Source organism: Dermacentor silvarum, chromosome 8, assembly GCF_013339745.2.
Source record: "Dermacentor silvarum isolate Dsil-2018 chromosome 8, BIME_Dsil_1.4, whole genome shotgun sequence".
NCBI classification, from domain to species: Eukaryota; Metazoa; Arthropoda; class Arachnida; order Ixodida; family Ixodidae; genus Dermacentor; species Dermacentor silvarum.
Genome location: NC_051161.1, coordinates 77,952,834 through 77,972,383, shown reverse-complemented (window position 1 = coordinate 77,972,383; position 19,550 = coordinate 77,952,834). Strand labels below are relative to the sequence as shown.

Here is a 19,550-nt window from a genome sequence, read left to right as displayed (position 1 = left end):
ATAATTCGGAATAGTCACTTCTCGAATGGCATACGAATTGAATGGACAGGCTATTCAATCTGTATTCTAAATTTCAAACATTCCCGCAGCATTACTTATATTACACCATTACACCACAGCAATAATTAGATTCCCACACCATTACCTAATTTAAAATAGCGGCAACTAGATCGGTAATCTGAGGATTGAAAGTATAGTGCCTTCCCGTGGCTTTGGCGACGGGCAAGCAATGTCGCTGGTTTCGCAATGGCAATAATTTGACAATTCTTGCTTTCTGCCACATGCCCACGGGGGGGGGGGGGTTGGCCACGCAACTGAGACATTCAGTGAGAGATGATAAATAAAAAAATTGAAAAAGCAAGACATTGAACGTATTTGCAGGGCGATTATGGTATTGAAGCAACCTGTGACCCAATTTCAGCAAAGAGCTGGAACCCTTAGCAACGTCTCCGGCTTGATGATTTCGTTAACTTAGGCAGTGCATTGCAAATGGCCCTGCGACTGCGGGCAAACTGCACATCTCCATATGCTAATAAATTTATAATAGTCATTGACACTGAAAGGGGATGGCGAGGGAGTTCATGAAGAATTTTGCGCAAGAAGGAAAAACAGTGGCATGATAAAAGGAAATGCATGATGGCTTTGTCTTTACAATAGAAGCAAGGCTTTAGCAATAGAAGCAATAGAAGCAAGGTACATTTCTTTGAAACGGTGCTAGAGAAAAATATGAAACATGTAATGACACTACGAACACAAACGCTGTCACTCCGTCAACCTCAGCTACGCACTTGTCATGGGGCTAAAAGAAAGTATAATAAAGAAAGAAAGACCTAATTCTCCCAACAAGGGATTAAAATAATGTCCCTGCGGCAGTTTATAGTTCAGCGCCGGGTCCCCTAACCACCGTGCTATAAGGCCACTTTGGCGCTTGGCAATTTATGCTGGATTTCGTGCGCCACAGACATTTAAATTGGTGGCATCTGTTCATGCATTCCGGGGTCCTCGTTAAACAACTCTGTAGAGGACGGAGGCAAAGTTGTGCGCACCGCAAATAACTTGCTCCCAATGAGAAAGATCGGCTGCGTCCACTGCAAGCACCTGCTTTAGTGCCGCAGTAAATCCGTTAAGAGCTGAGGGAATTGCTAGTTTTTTGTTTTGCTTTTTTTGTCCTATCCCACTTCTTTACAGAGAGCCAGGGGCGTTCACTCTACGCTGCAGTGTGTACTTGGGGCGCCTCCATATACGCATGTCGACTGCGCAGCTTGAGCCGGTGTGTGACGGCACCCTAGCTGTACTCATATAATGTTTTCCAGCAAACATTTAATGCAAGTTAGTGCGCGTCCCGTGCTCCTTCTCGTTCCCTTTATTTTGGCTGATCCTGGACTACAGAATGGTCACTAGTCGCAGTGAAATTTGAAGAGGGCAATAACGGGGTTAAGCATTCTTTGTTTCTGATGGTGCCAGCTTACCGTGAATGCCGACAGCAGAGACAAGCCAGCCATTGCAGCAGCACCAGGGTCGTCACGGGCCGGTGCCACGATTATTGCTACGGTGAGCGCTATGACTACTAACGCGCATATGGTACTGATGAGGCGGCCGATAGCGAAGCAGTAGGAAAACAGATTGAACGACTCCAGGTATGTAGTCATGATTCGGCGGAACCGAGCGCAGAAACGTTCCATGACACCGTAGCAACGTATCAGGCCTACGCAATCGAGTGTCTCGGTCAGCTGCTGAAGTACTCGAGACAGCTGGGTACTCTCGTAGAGGCGTCCGAACATCGTGGCAGGTATGAGATAGCACTGAAAAAAAAAAAGTTCGCAAAGGAAGAATAGTAAACAAAATATCCTAACAATAGTAATAGCCCTTACCTGAAACATTTTTCTTGCTAATAATAGAATGGCACCACATTAATGGACGCTGGCACATGAATCTCCGGCCGCAAACATTTTTTAAAATCTTAAGTTTAAGCGCAGTTCTAGATGTAATTGTCGCATCAATACAGAGCTAATCCTCACTCTTTCAGTCTCCACTAGCCCTCTGAAAGCCACACAGAGTGGATGACTACGGAGCAAGGCCGGGCCGGAAATATTGGCCTCTTCATCCATTCTGAATTTTTTGTTCGTTTGACTGTTTGTTTGCTTGTTTATTTGTTTGTATGCTGGTTTGTTGTTTGTTTGTTTGTTTGTTCAGGCTTGCAGCGGCGCTCTCTCAACGCGAGATGGGTGCTTGGGCTCCCTCGCGACCCTACGCGCTAGAGCTATACGTCACCCCACAGAGACAAATCAGATCCCGCGGTTGTCAGTGCATGTGACCGGCGAGAGCGCTCGAAGCGGCACCCCACGGCGTCAGCGGCATCTACGCTATGCAGCGTAGGTGTGTATGCGCAGCAGTAGCAGCTACGCTCAATTGCCTTCTGTACAAGAAGGGCAAATATGAATTACTTTGTGGGTCTTTGTTGGTCTGTCGACAGGTATTCCCTGTCGGGCCTTACGTGGCAGACGCCCGCTACGCGCTAAGCGCGTCCTGCAGGACCTAAATAAAGTTTTTCGAGTCCAGTCTGTTTGAGATCGCAGAGATGTGCACTTTTCATTTATTTAAATTGAAATTAGCAATAATAAAGTTGCTGAGAATGTTCTCACGATCACGAAAAAAATTGGAGGACGCTTAAGCTACGCCTTTAAGAGTGGAACGCGAGAGCTTTACCAGGCCCCGTTTGCATCACATTTTTCTTTGAGTAGGTTTCACTGCAACACAGAACGTGGGAAAGGCAGCTTAGTAAAACCAAGCTTACACCAATCCCCTTAAAGTCGGCTTCACTTTTAAACAGAAATTCATTGGTGGGAAGACGTTTTTTTCAGGGGCAATATAAGTCGTCTTATATTCAAATGTGAAGGCCCTAAGACTTTTTTTTATTATTTTATTAGTTGTTTGCTATTGCCCCGACGCGCGCGCGTGTCCAAAACGCATTGGGCAGGCCAAGTCCCAATTTGACCTGCCGAGGGTGCGAGCGCTATCTGGATAACATTTTCGCAAGTAGCCTACCCGAACGCGCTGCTGTTGGTATGGTAGAAATGCTGCAAAAAGGGGTTTGGTGGTTAAATTTCCTCGTAACAGAATTATGTTTTCTCGTACATTCAAATAACAGTCCGACGCCACCATGTCTGTAGGTTGTGTTTAAGTCATACTTTGCCATTTTTCTGACGGCTTTCAGTGTCAGAAAGTTAATTTTTGTTCACTAACACCTTGCACCACACGGAGGGCCTGCGTAGTCTGGGTGGTTCGGAATTAGTTTCTCGTGCATTAACACCTTGCGCCACGCGGATCAACGTTTATAGATACTTTGACGCGGATGGCCTGCGCGGTCGGGGTGGTTCGAGATGATTTTCTCCGCCTCGAACGCCGACATCCACGCCGACACCGACGCCGGATTTTCTGCGACACGGCGCCCTCAACGCTATCGCGTTAATGAAATACCTCTTGGGCCACTTCCTGCCGCTTGGTACGTAGCTACTGACGACATCGCAAAGAAGAGCGCAAGCATTTCTTGACGGTTTTTGACAGGAGATTGTAAATTCCCTGCTGCATGCAGTGCTCACATGCTCACAGGAGCCTCGTCTACAGATCGGGAACATTTTCTTATTATCCCCAAGAAGTGTTTCAGGGCCCATGTAAAAAGCAAAGGTAATGCTGGTAAATCATATGCAGAGTAAGTGAGTTTCTTAGATAAAGCTACATATTCGAGAGTTCTCGCTCACCCTAATATAGGCTATTTACCCGAATCAGAGTTGTGTACGTTGTGTTACCGCCACAAAGGAAGCTTGCACTACGTTGGAATGCATTTATTCTGCCTGCACTTGGCATACTTGTGCCAGAATATGTCAGTTATTTTAGCGCTTACTTGGTAAGTGGCACTATTTTTATAGCAAAATAAAAAAAATTGAGAAAATACTAAAATACAAACAAACTACAACACGACCATGAGCTACATGCGTACAACAGAAATAAGAAAGCAAATTGTACGAAGTATTATGAGTTTGTGAGCATGCTGGCAGTCAAGAAATCCCCATAAAAGTAATTCGATGAACCACCGCTTAGGTTTAGAAATAACTACCGATGAACCACCGCTTAGAAATATTACACAAGCATAAATAAAGATATAACTCAACGATTACTTCAATGTTTTAAAGAAATATGCAAAATGGTCTGTGATCAGGCCGTAGACATACCTTATATCTCACTGCTCAAACCAAGTGTCTACACACATATATCCTTTGTTTTCGCCGTATCAACTTTCACTCTATGCGCTAGGTGCAATGAAAAAGTTGCCAGATCCGAGAGCCTTCAAGAACACCCGAAAATCTAAAATTCTGTAGTTATTGTTACCTCGTTAAATGTGTGTTGTAGACTAAACTATGCATTTCACAAAAATATATCTACGCTTTGAACGCGTTGCAAGTTAATCGCTATAACGCAGTTGGCCGGAGGACATGAAATTTCCATAAATATCCTGTATGTAGAACTGTGCTCCACATGAAGTGTAGAAATGCTTCTACGATGATCGATTGTTTATTCGAAATAACTACCTACAAGGCAGCCATTAGAGGAAAGACAGTGGTACTAGGAGAGTCATGGTAGCTCAGACTATGAAGATCGCATTCATGTGCAGCTATAGGGAGGCTTCGCACCTAATGAGTTTCAAGCACTCAACATTTGCAATGAGTATTCCATAATAATTCTTTTTTTAATCCACAGACTACCCGACGCGCTCACGTTTCAAGGCCCCCTAAGTTCTTTGACCAAGCCGCATAATTCTGATTTGTAATGGCTATTTGCTACATCATGGTTTCTGAGCTGCCCATTCTTCTAACACTCTGAAAGACCGAAACGTCCTTGTAGAGCAGCAAACTGTAAGGGTGCCAGCATCTCGCGAGGCTAATACTTGGTAGACATCGCATTCGCTTCATCGGCTCGTAATATTAAATTTATTTCAATTTATTACGTCTTTCAAATGGCATGACGACTTCGTGCGTATTTCGCAGAATATTCATACTCAACAGCAGTGCAGCGAGAGTTTAAAAAATGAGCCATCGAGAAACGGGTACTTTAGTCGAACTCACCATGCAACATAGCAAAATCACCTCTGCACAAACGGTAAGGCCGAAGACCAAGGGCATCTGGGTCCCTATCACAGCGAGACGGGCGAACACGTACAAGATGCTCTGCAGAAACTGCTTGAATAACACAAATACACGAGTGTCGTTTATCTCCAGATCCGTGGCGAAACGATTGAAGATCCGACCCCTCGGCGTAGCGTCGAAGAAAGAGAGCGCACTGCCGGCGACCCGCTCCAGCATGTCCGCGTGGAGCTTCAGGGAGCGGTGGCGATTGGCCCGAGCCAACATCATGCCCCCGGCAAGCCTTAGGATAACTGCAGAAACGTACGAAAACGGCATCATTGTATGAAATGTGGGAAGGAGGCGATTCGCGTACCATCGGGTCTTAATGACGGCTACTGGGCTGCCGGATGACTTTGCAGGAGGCCATAGGTTAACTGTATAGAGCACTTGGACCCAACCTATCTGTCTTCCCTGAAAAGCGTTGCGATCATGGGCGTCCGCAACAGGGGTCAAAGCAAGGCAAATTCAAACTTCCTCCGCGAATTCCCGGCCCCTTCTGCCTAAAGCGACTGGCTCATTTTCAAGATGCTTCTAATCATAAATTCGGAAGAAACCTATTTACTTTATCAGGCGTCGCTTCAAGGCACCGATGATTAAGCAAGACCCTTAGCTGATTCGTTTCATAGTATACCGCCTCCACCTCCGTGAAGGTTAATAGATGACAGTACCCTCTCGGCATTGATATTTCGCTTTTATAAGGTAAGGAAAGTTTTATTGCACTTAGACGAAAAGGTGGGAGGGCCGGCAGTGCCGCTTCAATTACCGTTTTCTTTTCTTTTTAGGCAAAACACACCCTGAGAACAAAGCAAGAACATTTATTTTTTTAGACGAGCAGCAAGAACGTACTCATATTATAAATAATATTCGGTATGTTGAACACCATTGAAAAGGTTCTGCGGGTGCCCATGGTTGTGCATGGCGCGTGCTTCGTTATTATTAAATTTCTTTTCCTTACTGTGCGTGCTTTGAAGTCTTAACATTTTCCATTGCCTTAGTGGATTATCTAGCAGTAAACTAAGCGCGTAGAACATGGGTCATCCAGGACAGAAGTCTGTAATTCACGATCGCATTCTTACCTAGAGCTCCTGTCGCAATAAAAGTCTCAGCGTTCAGCGTCGATGCACACGCCTGCGTAAGCTCAATGCATGATAAAATGTTAATGTGTGGTCACGTATTCACTTTAATGGCTAATTCTAAACAAGACGGCAATATAAACGATGTCTCTCTCGATGCAGAAATTATGAATCACACAGGAGGCAAATTCTGAAACTATGGTGGGTCCCTTTCATCGCACATTTCTACAGCGAAGCTGTATGTGGCTACCCCGGCAAATTTTCTGCATGCCGGCGTGTACACTGTTGCGTCGGCAAAGACAAATTTTCGTCTCCACAGTTAGTGTAATTTTGAGTTTCCGCGTAACAGAATTATGTTTTATCGTATGTTCGAATTATAATCCGATGCTATCATGTCTGCAGGTTGCGTGTAAGTCGCATTTTACAGATTTCGTGACGCACTTTACTTTGAGAAACTGAATTAGTTCAATAGCGCACTTGCGCCAGGAGGAGGGTCCTACTAGAGTGAGGATATATTCTGCACTCCGGCGAACCTGTGCGTGCGCATGATAAACGTGTGCGCACGATGTATCTATCCTTGATTAGTGGGAACTCTGTCCGTTGCATCGGTCACGCAGAGTAGGCTGCGTCCGCAATCAACATCGGGGAAAGAGTGTTAAAAAAAGTTGTCGCAGTTTCACCTGAAAGGCGAAGCATCAATTGCGATAGCAAATTTGTAGAGAACTATACGGAGTAATGATAGTAGCTTTATCAGCTGTATAAACTTGGACATGCAGCAGCACCGGCAACACGCAGAACTGTTGTCGACGCCCTCGGCGTTTTGCCCGCGTTCGCACAAAATGCGTGCGGCGTTGGTGACTGTCGCCGGAGCCTCTGATATAAAAAAAATGTCGCAGTTTCGCCCTAAGGGCGAAGCAATGAATGCGATAGCAACACAGCAATGTCATACGAAGTAAGGTGAGCGGCTTTGGTAGCAACAACACGCAGAACTGTTGTCGACGCCATCGGCGTTTTGCCCGCGTTCGCTCAAAATGCGTGCGGCGTTGGTGACTGTTGCCGGAGCCTCTGATATAAATAGGCACTGCGTGCCGCAGCTAAACGTCGCCTCCCTTCCCTCCCCCTCCCCCACGGCCTCTCGCTCGTTGGAAGAAGGCGCGTTTGCTCTACATACATGGTGATTGTGAAGGAGAACAGAGACGCCTACTTCTGCAGCCCTTAAGCGAGCACGGCGCAGAACGCGCGTTTGTTCTCCGCCGTGCGTTCACTCCCCGTGAAAGACGCGCCCCTCGCCCCCTTTCACTCGCACATACAGCGTTCGGCGCGCGGCGACGATTTCTTCTCCAAATGACGTCATACGGAACCTCACGGCGACGGCGACGGCGACGGCGACGGCGACGGCGACGCCGACGGCAGAAATCTGCTTTTGAGTGTCCATATAATTGCTATCGCAATAAAAATAGGCACTTGGTGCCGCAGCTAAACGTCGCCTCCCTTCCCTCCCCCTCCCCCCCACGGCCTTTCGTGCGTCAGAAGAAGGCGCGTTTGCTCTACATATATGGTGATTGTAAAGGAGGAAAGAGACGCCTACTTCTGCAGCCCTTAAAGGAGCACAGCACAGAACGCGCGTTTGTTCTCCGCCGTGCGTTCACTCCCCGTGAAGCGCGCGTCCCTCGTGCCCTTTCACTCGCACATACAGCGTTCGGAAAAATTACTCTGACGTCCATGGACTGCGTGAACGCGGGTTACGCGCAAGCGTATGGACGCCGCGAACGTACAGCGAGGCGTCGAAGCACCAACGGAAAGGGCGCAAATGAGGTCGTGAACGTGCATTCATCTCGACGGTGCGACGGCTTGTGATGGTGGCGCTTGTGCAACGTCGACAACAGCTTAGCTGTACATGCACTTTCACAGAGTGGAATGGAGGCGGAATTTTTTTTTCAACATTTTTACACTCCATCATGAGGCACTGCATCTTATCGGTACTTGAGCTTCGTACTAATTTTGACTGGCCCCATTCGTGTATAAAGTTCAGTCGTTCAGCCGAAACTGACTTACCGTCTCCTATGCAAAACACGGCGAGCCAACGAATAATGCTCCGACCCGTGTGCGTCGTGTTTGTGGTGTCGCTTGTCATCGTCGCCGCCCACGCCTTAATGCAAAGCATTTGACAGGCCACAAATACGGCACTCGCTGCCAGGGATAACAGTGCCACCGGTGCGCATGCGCCAGAGTACTTGAAGTACGCTCGCACGATTTCAAAGAATCCCTGAAAGAACGCAGACCACAAGTTGTAAAGGTTACACAAGACCCTCAATTGCGACTGTGCCAACGCAGTGAGGGAGCTGCTTAAGTTACTATGGAACTAACATAATTTAAATTGACTACAGTCACACTTTGCTGCTGCTCAGATAGTCACGTGCCCCGACATTTAACCGTTCACCAACCCGCACCAGGGACGTACCGTCACAAATCATCGGCTAAGTGCTGTCCACATGCTCTGAACGTGTTGCAGAAGTACTCTGCGCTCTTGCGAACGTCTTTCTTTTTCTTCATCTCCCTTTTTTGCATCTTGCGCAGTACGTTATTTGATCACTTCTGAACGTGTGTTCACCGGCGTTCAATTGCAGGCCCACTAACGTCTATAATGAAATGTCTCAAAACTGATTAAGCCCCACAAAGCTTCACCTCTAAGCTCATGCATGCAGGTGTAGCTTTATTCTTTCTTTTCGTTAAAGCGAACATCCTTTTTGGCAAGGCCAAAAAGATTTCTTCACAATTACATCAGTTGCTATCTTCTGGTGTTTTTATGTGTGCGCCTATTGGGAAGAAGAGGCATCAACAAGAGTGTTGAATATTTTTGGTTTGAGCGACACAACGCTTCCTAAATTGTGTCGCTTTGAAATAGTACTTCCGTTACATTTGTTTCATGTTAACGCAAGCATCATTGCCTTGACACGTGAGTTTTTTTTTATTTTTTTAAGCGCAGCTCTTAGGCGCCCGTCCTTGCGGCTAGCGTGGCCTTCCCGACGTAACCAAGCGAACGAGCACAGCGTAAGATGAGAGCGAACGCCGCGGGCACCGGGTGACGAGAATTGCGGAGAGAGAAAGTATTCACGAGGAGGAAAGCGGAGAGAAGGGTGCAGCGGAACCGTGAGGCCGAAAGCGGTAGAGGGTATGGCGATAGGGTGATGTGGAGAGAGGAGTGCCGGCGGCATGTTGTTCGGACTCACTGCGCATGCGCTACTTCGCCTGCGGCGCCGCCACCGCTAGAGAATGCGCTCCGCGCGAGCCACACGTTCCCGTGTTCACGCTTTCTTTCTGAACAATGAGTGAGGCAACCGGTGGAAATGCTTTGTCTGCCGCTGCTGCTAAACCAGCTGCCCGACCAGAGGCTCGGCGCCGCCGCCGAGAGCACCTTGCGTTCAGAATCAATTTCTTTGCCGTAATATATCGCGAATTCAAAACACCTGAACAGCTGCGCTCAAAATTTGCATCAGGGAGTATCGTAATCGGCGGTGGAATTTTTTAAATAGCGGTACGCTACCTGAGCAGCTCACCATGCCTGAGGGCAATGCAGGGGCACCAATAAAACAATGGCTGCCTATATTTACATAATGATGAAGATTATTTCTATTGACATCCCCTTCAAAACGTGGCGGCGACAAATAGTCACCTAGCCTGATTGACTCGTCACATAATAGATACATGCATCCTTTCCACATGGCGATATTCCACATCCGGCCACCATGGTTCTGAGTGGCGCTGGCTAACACTCCTAGGGCTAGATCTAGTAAACATGAATCCCCAACTTAGTGAACGAATTGATGGCCGTCGCCGTAGCATAATAGGTAGTGCAACGCACGCGTAATGCGGAGGTTGCGGGTTCGGCTCCCGCCGGCGAGAAGTCTCTTCGTCGACTTTCATTTCCCTTTTCTTCATTATTTTCTACATTCCAATTTCAGCCACACTTAATTTTCCCGATGCTTTAATTGGCTTCATTCTCTGTTGGCTTTATGTCGCCATGATTAACAAAATCGAGCCCTTAGGTTCCCCCTCTCGTTTATAACAACATTTTGTGGCTTATACAATCAAATCGTTACTGAAATGTACAAATAGTGCCCATGTGGAAAAAGTTGTCGCAGTTTCACCTGAAAGGCGAAGCATCAATTGCGATAGCAAATTTGTAGAGAGCTATATGGAGTAATGATATTAGCTTTATCAGCTGTATAAATTTGGACATGCAGCAGCACCGGCAACGCGCAGAACTGTTGTCGACGCCGTCGGCGTTTTTCCCGCGTTCGCTCAAAATGCCTGCGGCGTTGGTGACTGTTGCCGGAGCCTCTAATATAAATAGGCATTTGGTGCCGCAGCTAAACGTCGTCTCCCTTCCCTCCCCCCCCTCCCCCACGGCCTCTCGCGCGTCGAAAGAAGGCGCGTTTGCTCTACATATATGATGATTGTAAAGGAGGAAAGAGACGCCTACTTCTGCAGCCCTTAAGGAAGCACGGCGCAGAACGCGCGTTTGTTCTCCGCCGTGCGTTCACTCGCCGTGAAAGAGCGCGTCCCTCGCGCCCTTTCACTCGCACATACAGCGTTCGGCGGCACGCGGCGACGATTTCATCTCGATTGACGTCATACGGAACCTCACGGCGACGGCGACGGCAACGGCGACGGCGACGCCGACGGCAGAAATCTGCTTTTGAGTGTCCATATAATTGCTATCGCAATAAAAAATTTCATGTTTTCACGCGCTCTTAGAATGTGAGCACTGCTATTTCCGCTCATGTACCTTTGCGCAAGCCAGAATGAGCACAAGATGTGATGTTATTTCTGTCAAAAAACACACACACACAAGGAAAAGAATAATGTTTTCTTAACCTTTGAAAAATACTAGAATAATTGAAATCGGTCAGTAATTTGATAGGTCGCTTCTGCCGCCTCCTTTGAAAAGTACAGTTAGCCTAGTCCTTTTTGTTTTCTCTGGAAACAGCCCAGACAGATGAACTGAATTAAATATGGGCGTTAATGGGCTGGAGTGATGTATTATAAAACATACTTTTTAACCTTAATCTGTGTATCGTCGAGTGCTTTGTTGTTACTGAGATTCAAAAAGGTGCTATGAAGATCTGTTTGACTAGTCGGGTATAAAAAAAAAAATCCGAGGACACCTAAGCACTTCTGAGTTGTGAATGCGAAAACAATAATGTCCACTTTAACGCCCCCTAGCGGTCCTTCGAGGTATGAACCAATGGCCGCTAGGCGAGCGCGTTGAGACGCTTGACGGGTTTTGATTTGGCCTTACCGAGGCGCATTTAAACGCAGGCGAGAGCTTACCCGTACAACGAACGCGCGGATAATACAGGATTCCGAGAGCCAAAGCGAGGGTGACGTGGTGTCGCGGCGATGGCCTCCCAACTAGGGAGCCTACATTCAAGTAGACTTGAATGCAAGCTCCCTACTCTCCGCCCCGCTTCCCACAATACCTGGCGCGCTATTGCTGCAGCAGGTGATCCCTTTCACCTGCTCTGCTTCGTCGAGGCCCGAGCCAGCAAGCGCGAGCCAGCGTCACGAGCGCGCGACGCATGCTCGTGACGTGGCGTCGCAGCCAATGGTAAATTAGATGCCATTTCGCTGCTACAGACACCGCCGGTTTTTCGTTCAATGGGCGATTTGGCGTTTTCGCATCAAAATAAGCTCCCCGGAATGGATTGAAACGACGTTAAATGAGGCGGAGTTGGCTGCACGTGCTGTGGTGTATTAGCACTTGCAAAATACTAATTGAAATGATTTGTTAGCGCTCGACCTGAAATTGCTTTTATTGTAGGTTATCTAGTCTTGTGAGGCAACACGCTTTAAGTGAACGAGAATCTCATTGATAATTTTCAACAAGGTATCATGATGTTTAGTCGCGGCATCTGATAACAAACGCTCATGATAAACGATCGCTGCGCGTCTAAGTTCCGTGTTAATTATTTTTATACGCTATAAGTGCTTCTGGTGAGCGTGTACTAAGAAAACTATGGTAAAGTCTGCCTTTATATTTTACCATTTTAAAAGGTTCACGTGTAATGCAGGGTTTTATCATTTTTATTTATCTGTTCTCTTTGAAAGGAAAATGAGTGCTGTAAGTTTGTGAACACGAAGAAAGAAACCTGGTGTACCTGACATTTCTGACACTTCATTCCGCTAAGAAGGGCCAGTTAGTCGCGAAAACGTCGCGTTTAAACAAATTCATATTTTTCTCAGTTATGTCTTGTACAGCGAACAAACTTGACCGAGAATGACTTTTTCTACATTGAGACATATTATGAACACAGGGCAATGATCCCTACCATCTGACGTCACTGTTACGGCATGCTCTACGACAGTGTCAATATTCGTAATAAAGAATCCGAGGACACTTAAGCACTTTTTATGAGTTGTGAATGCATTAATGTCCAATTGAACGCCGCTGAGTGTTCTATCGAGTTATGAGCTACTCGCGGGCGAGCGAGGGCGTTGAGACGCTTGGCCAACGCCTTCTAGATAGCACAAGGCCAGTGTACTTCGATTCGTGACATGATGCTACCTTGCCCGACAGCCATATAATCTAATAGAGAAGCTCCCGAGTGAGCCGCGATGATTTTAGCATCACCGCTTTCGTCACGCCGGGCTTCGCAATAGAAATTTCGGAACAAGTATATAGCATGACGTCATAAAGCAGAGCGCACAGGCGTGCGATTGAGGCGGCGCTGCTTTATCCCAGTGGGTAAGACACTCGGCTCCTGAGCGTGTGGTAGTAGGTTCGCAGCTCACTACCGGCATTGTTTTTTCCTCCTAAATTTATTTTGTTCTTTCATACATTTATTTATAGTGATTATCGAGGCGTAGTTTGATCACAGGCGAGAGCTTGCGCGAACGAGGAATCCGCGGATAACACAGGCTTCCGACAGCGAGGGTGACGTGGCGTCGCGGTGATTCCCTCTCACCTTACGCAACCCCGGGCGCGCCAGTGCAGCAGCAGGTGTTCCCTTTCGCCTGCTCTGCTCCGCCGAGGCACGCACGTGACGTGGCGTCGCAGTGTTCATGTTTGCTTGTGCGCGCGTGACACCATGTTTGTTAATTGAGTTGCTGTGCCTATGTTTACAAGTTTATACGGCCGATAAAACTACTATCCTTACTTTGTATACTACTACTACTAATTTGCTATCGCAATAGATGCTTCGCCTTTCGGGCGTAACTGCGACTTTTATGTTCTATAAGTCATACGTATACATAATTAATATTACTAATACAATATATCTTGACCCCTGCCTCACACTAATGTGGGCAGCGTTCATTAGTCTGGCAACACCTGTACTGATTATCGTCCTTTACAAAGCAGTAAACGTCGGGGAGACATGGGTTTTCACCCAATTTGAAAAGCATGCTCTGGCTACATAATGAGGGGTGATTGTCTTTTACCCGAAAGCCAGGAGCCCTACCTATAATTCATTAAAATGATTGTAGTAATGGGGCAATTAGAGACCTGGTCCTGTTTTTTTTATATTTTCCTGACTAAGTGATAGGTAATTTCGTAACTAATCCTATGGCAGTACATTTCCAAATATGGTCAGGCATTAGAAACAAGCGCAATGCAGAAGTTTTCTTCTTCACACATGCGCAAGCGAAAGCTTTCTAAGTGCGAAAGTCTAGAGTGACAAAGCAGTTACTAAATGCACTTTAATGGCGACTGCCTCACATAACTTTTCCAACAACAACAAACAAATAAAGCTTCATTGTACAGTCTAGAGCAAAAGTCTTAGAGACCACAGCATCAGCAACAAAAAAAAATTCTTCCAGCACAGTCGTGAAACTCTGAAATTGTCTAAATGTATGACGGTGTTCAAACAGGCATACCTAGACAGCACCACTTAATTGCAGCCTTTATTTCTGGGCTGCCAAGAAAAAAAATATTAGCAGCACCTCTGGTCCCCAGACTTCTGCACGCGACTGTACGTGCCCAAGTATACGTCCACATTTTCTGCCTTTGCTAATTGTTTCCTATTGTGGCTTCAGCGTTAAATGTACGGCCGCCATAAAAGGCAGCGTTTAAAACTTAGAGAAGCTAAAAGTGTAGCTTTGCCATCGGCCGAGTCAGTGTAGATGATACCGACATCACAACGCTTTCAGATTGTAAGCTTGTACCTTGGGTTTGCAAGCAACCCTGCTTGACTAAGCAGAATTAGAACTTAGTTACCTTGCTTGACATTCCTTCTTCTTTGATGACCTTCAGTTCCTCCCCGTTTTCTTCTAAATGTTCTTCGCTGTACCTATAAAGGCAATGCGTCCGTGACACACTCACTTTTTCAACAAGAAAATGTGGGAATTCACATGATTGCCTGCATGGGGTTTGTGAATGCTGCATTGAGCGTTTACGATAGTGAAGCCAGCGAACATCACGCAAGTTTATATGAAGCCATCAGCCTAAATGTTTTACCACTCCTTTTTCATATATGTAATGCAAATTACAAGTATTAGGAAATGATTCGAGCCCATTGTTATGTCAGTCAGAAATCTATTTCTGTCGATAAATTTGCATTCAACATCAGGAACCTGCTAGACCTATGACTAACTGCTCTTCTAACTGAACATCTAAGAAGCATGAGGGTCACTATAAGAACGCGACCATTACTAACATTATTGTTCAGACAAAACACCCTGGTTTTAAAGCAAGTTTGACAGCTCATTACCAACTTCAGCCTCCGTTGACACATTCCACTTGGCTTATTTTTAAAGCGAAGGTTTCTTCACCTTTTCTTTCGACTTTCCCACAGTTTCTGTTAGCTGCTGCTGTACTGCTAGTTGGATGTTGTCTTGCTGAATAGCGTATACACAGGACGGCCCTGTTAACGTTATGGTCCTACTTTTGATAATTCTTGCGTTGTCAAGTCATCATGGTCGTTCGACCATCGTCTTCCTGTCGTAGCATTTCCACTGTCATCGTTTCATTGTCATCATGCCCACAGCTTGTACTTTAAGAAGTTGAGCTAGGCGCGAAAAAATGTCCTAGGCGGTCAACGTCAGCCAGCAAAGGCAAGGATCGTCATCAGGTTGTCGTGATGCCGTCGTTGTCACACCGTCGTCGATATACTTTGGTCGTCATTAGGCGCCGACCTACGTTTGTCTTCATATAGTCTTGCATACTTCGCCAGTACTAGACATAGTGCAAACAAACACCGGATATAGCTTATATTGAGGCATCCCACAGCGGCAGCTGATGTACGTATAAGAGCGGACGTGAGCTACAACGCCAACGCGGCGCCGTCTACGTCGTCTTTCCCTCGCCTTCGTGCCATTCCTGCCATTGTCGTATTTGCGTCATTGTCACGGAGTCGCGTCCATGCCATCATTCCATCAGCATTTCGTCGCAGTAATTCCATTACCTATCATGTCTTCGTCGTTATTCCGTGGTCGGCAAGCGGTCGTCATCACACAGTCACTGTCATTCCATGATCGCTATAACAATTTCGACATATCATGGTAAATACTTTAGCATCGTCAACCCATTGTCGTTCACACCGTCCTCGCAATGCGTTCGTCATCACACCATGGGCAACATTCCAGCATCAACGCCACGTTGTCCCCACGCCATCATCATCATACTATCACTGTCACTGTCGTCTACCCGTGATCGCCAAGTCGTGGTCACACCGCCGTCAAGTCATTCGTAATCGTAGCGTTGTCATACCGCGTGGCCCTTTCATCTTCGCTATTCCGTCATTCTCATACGATCGGCATCGTTTCAACTTTGGCGTCACGTTGCCGTCACACCGCGTCGTCATACGATGGTCATCATTTCCACGTCATCATCCCGCGATTGTCATTTCGTCGTCACATCATTGCCGTCATTTTGTCGTCATCATGTCGTTGACGCCATTGCAGCAGTACCATACCACGTGGCCGTTTCATCTCTGTTGTTACGTCGTCGTCAAATCATCGGCATCACGTGGTCGTCCCGCCAACGTCCTCACACTGACGTCGCTATATATACAGCGGCCTGGGCGGGCGCCCGCCCGGGCCACTGTATCGTGAAAGCCGTCTGCGGCGGGGACAGAGTCCGCCCTGCGCTGTGTTTTCGCGGCTTAGAGCGGCAGCACGAAGGTCACTTGCTCGCTGCTGCTACGGCGCTAACTCACTACAGCGTTTTGACAGCGAGTTTCCGCTGTTATCGCGTGAGATGCACTCATGTTTGCTTGGGTGCGCGTGATACCATGCTTGTTAATTTAATTAGTATGCCTGTGTTTGCAAGTTTATACGGCCGATAAAACAGATATGCTTGCTTCGTATACCACTCATTTGCTATCGCAATCGATGCTTCGCCTTTCAGTCGAAACTGCGCCTTTTTCTATCCGCGACTTGTACGAGGTGCAGCGCAAGTGCTTGCAGATAGAGTCGGCACTTCAGAGTTTTACGGACATTGGCGAAAGCACGGCTAATAATCAACAACCTCATCATTCTTCCCCGTATATATGCACTACTTCCTAATGTGCCCGCATTTACCTGCTTGTGCGTTCCGGCAGGCGCTTTGAAGTCGGGTTTTCAAATAATTCCGCTGGTGCACCGGGGTGTTCTTGCAATTCTTTCAAATCACGAAACGTGATTCCTTTCTTCTCGTGCATTAAGACCCATTGGTCTGGAGATAAGGGTAGCCTTAAGTTGTTCGTCACCAGCACTCGTGTCTGCAAAAGTGTCAAAAAGTACAGGGAGTTTTATTAGACAGCAATTTTTTTTTCATTCAGTTCAGTTTAACTGCTACAACACAGTTTGGGCAGGTCCAAAAAATTATTGAAATGTTCACCGAAATGTTCAACGACTCGTATAAGTAAACAGAACCCAATGAAAGCGTGGATGCAAACAGTTTGTCTTAAAGCATACCAGATTTAAGAAAAAACAAACAATACTACTTATTAAAAACATATCTCATAATATCTCGCACGTGCACACATTTTGACAGAGTGAAGACAAAAGTAAGCACCGAGACCACGCCCTGCGACATAATTACGCTGTAACCCTTGTGCCATCTTTGCATCACCCACGGGAACCGTCCCAGCCGTGTATTTCTTTGTGGTCTGGAAAAACAAAACGAACACTAGTTGCATTGAAGGCTTAACGTTCATGTCTCAAGGCTCATGAGCCTTATGATTGTCCTGTGTGCTTTCTAAACGCATCGGGACTGACTGAAAAACTATAGTTGCTGTCAGTTGCCTTCCACGTGCTTGTGCGGGAAGATTTTGATCATAGCCTCTCCTCTTGTCTCAACTTTTTCTGCCCTTACCCCAATTCTCACGGCCGAGTGGCCAACAAACTGGACAGCTGGTCTGGTTAACCTCTCTGCCTTTCATCTCTTATTTTCTCTCAGTCGCTGAGCCGCGAATTTACCTATTTCAAAAATCCGTACGCTTAAGGTTATATCACGACAAAGTGTATCTTCGAGCTCCTAGCTGCTCGCATTCATTAAAGGCATAGTTTGGTATGTCGTTGGTAACATAAATGCAAATATCATGCAAAGTCGAAATTCTGGCGGAATCGATTAATCGATGCAAATCGACGTCAATGTGACTAGCATTGAAGCAATGTAGTGACACGCCATATTGCCACCGCCATAGCGCGTGATGTATTTAGGCGTGTATGCAGCTGGGCTGCTTTCTCGCGCTTGCCACGAGACCCGCCATGCAATCTAGCGGCGCCGCCGTGAAGGAAGCGCGTGGCGCGTGCGTAATTATATATTCACACTAACTTGTCTCAATATATATGGCGCGGATTCGGTTCCTCCGAGCACCAGATAAATTTTAAAGGGCTTTGATGTCATTGAAAAATGGCACATACTCAGTAGACATGCACAGTGATCCAATTAAGTTGGCGACAATGCGGTTCATTGAAGAGTTGCACATACCTAGTGGCACAAACCAAGTAATCCAAGATGGCGCGAACGAGGTTAATTGGAAATCAAGTCACATACTCATGATCCAAGTTGGCCGGACAGTTGGTTATGAACCCGGTTCACTCGGCACAGCAGGCCAATACTCTACCCACTAGACCATGGAATACCTAGCAACCCAAGTTGGCGGAAAACGGGTTACATGCATATATAGATATATAGATAGATAGATATATAGATAGATATATAGATAGAATATAATAGATAGATAGATACACTAAGGATAGTGCGAGGATGATGATGATGAAATAAACTTTAATTTTCGAGGCAGTGTTCCCAAGCGTTTGAGCTGTGGAGCACTCTAGGTGGGAGGGTCCCTCATTCCAGGAATCATCTGGCCGCGATAGCATTTCGGGCTCTGGCGACAAGACGTCGTTGGTCGTCCAGGGCCGGGGTGGAGATCTTGGCCTCCCACGTCTCGGCGTGGTCTGTGGTCGTTGTATGATTGGTAACGGTGTCTTCGGGGCGCCACGGGCAGTCGAGTAGTAAATGAGCCAGAGTGTCTGGCACGACGCAGATCGGGCAGTTGTAGGTGTGTAGTGTCGGGTGGATGCGATGCGTGAGGATCCCATGGGTGTATGTGTAGCTCTGCAGTCTTCGGAATGTGGTGCTTTCCTCTTTGGTCAGTGTTGGGTGAGGTGGCGGGTGCACCCTGCGTCCCAGTCGGTAGTGTTGGAGAATGGCGTTATACGTGGCGGATATAATCTCCGCTTCCGCTGCGTCACCAGGCGGTCGGGGGTCTCGCGAGGCGGCGAGAGAGGCCCGGTTGACGTGATCGCGGGCTGCTGCTTGTGCCGCTTCATTTCCCTCGAGCCCCTCGTGCCCTGGTATCCACGTGACGCAGGTGTAGGGAGCGGAGTGCTTTTTTCTTCAGAATTTTGACTGCTTCGACCGAGATTCGGCCTCTCGTGTAGTTGCGTACTGCGGATCGGGACTCCGTGAAGACTGCGACCGCAATCGTGCTCGTGGTGGTGGCGAGGGCGATCGCCGCTTCTTCCGCGGTCTCCGAGTTCCACACCCTGACGGTGGCGGATGCCAGTTCTTTACCTCTCGAGTCAACCACACTCGGGGCGTAAGCGATTTTGCCCGGGTGTTTCGACGCATCTACGTAGCGAGCATCTGGATCGTGCTAGTGCCGTCTTCGGATGGCGTCGACTCGAGCGAGCCGGTGTCCCCGATGATGCTCGGGATGCATGTTGTGCAGTAGTTTGTCGATGCTCAGGGATTCTCTTATGCATGGCGGTATCTTGACCTTGCGGTCCGCGGCGGAGACGTAGCGTTCTCCGTAGCCGAGGTGCGCAAGGACCGATCTGCCCATCGGGGTGAGTTTCAGCCTCT

General features: G+C 47.3%; 1 protein-coding gene across 1 annotated transcript in view; it reads right to left on the bottom strand.

Annotated features, from left to right (window-relative positions):
- The window catches only part of LOC119462219 (ATP-binding cassette sub-family C member 2), a 39,972-nt gene that overhangs the window by 14,888 nt on the left and 5,534 nt on the right, over positions 1 to 19,550 (bottom strand). The window contains exons 2-6 of the mRNA XM_037723566.2: positions 16,775 to 16,953; positions 14,472 to 14,544; positions 8,309 to 8,519; positions 5,121 to 5,431; positions 1,470 to 1,802 (exon numbers count right to left, since the gene is read on the bottom strand). Of these exons, the coding sequence (XP_037579494.2) occupies positions 1,470 to 1,802; positions 5,121 to 5,431; positions 8,309 to 8,519; positions 14,472 to 14,544; positions 16,775 to 16,953 (1,107 nt within the window). The remainder of the gene's footprint in view (positions 1 to 1,469; positions 1,803 to 5,120; positions 5,432 to 8,308; positions 8,520 to 14,471; positions 14,545 to 16,774; positions 16,954 to 19,550) is intronic.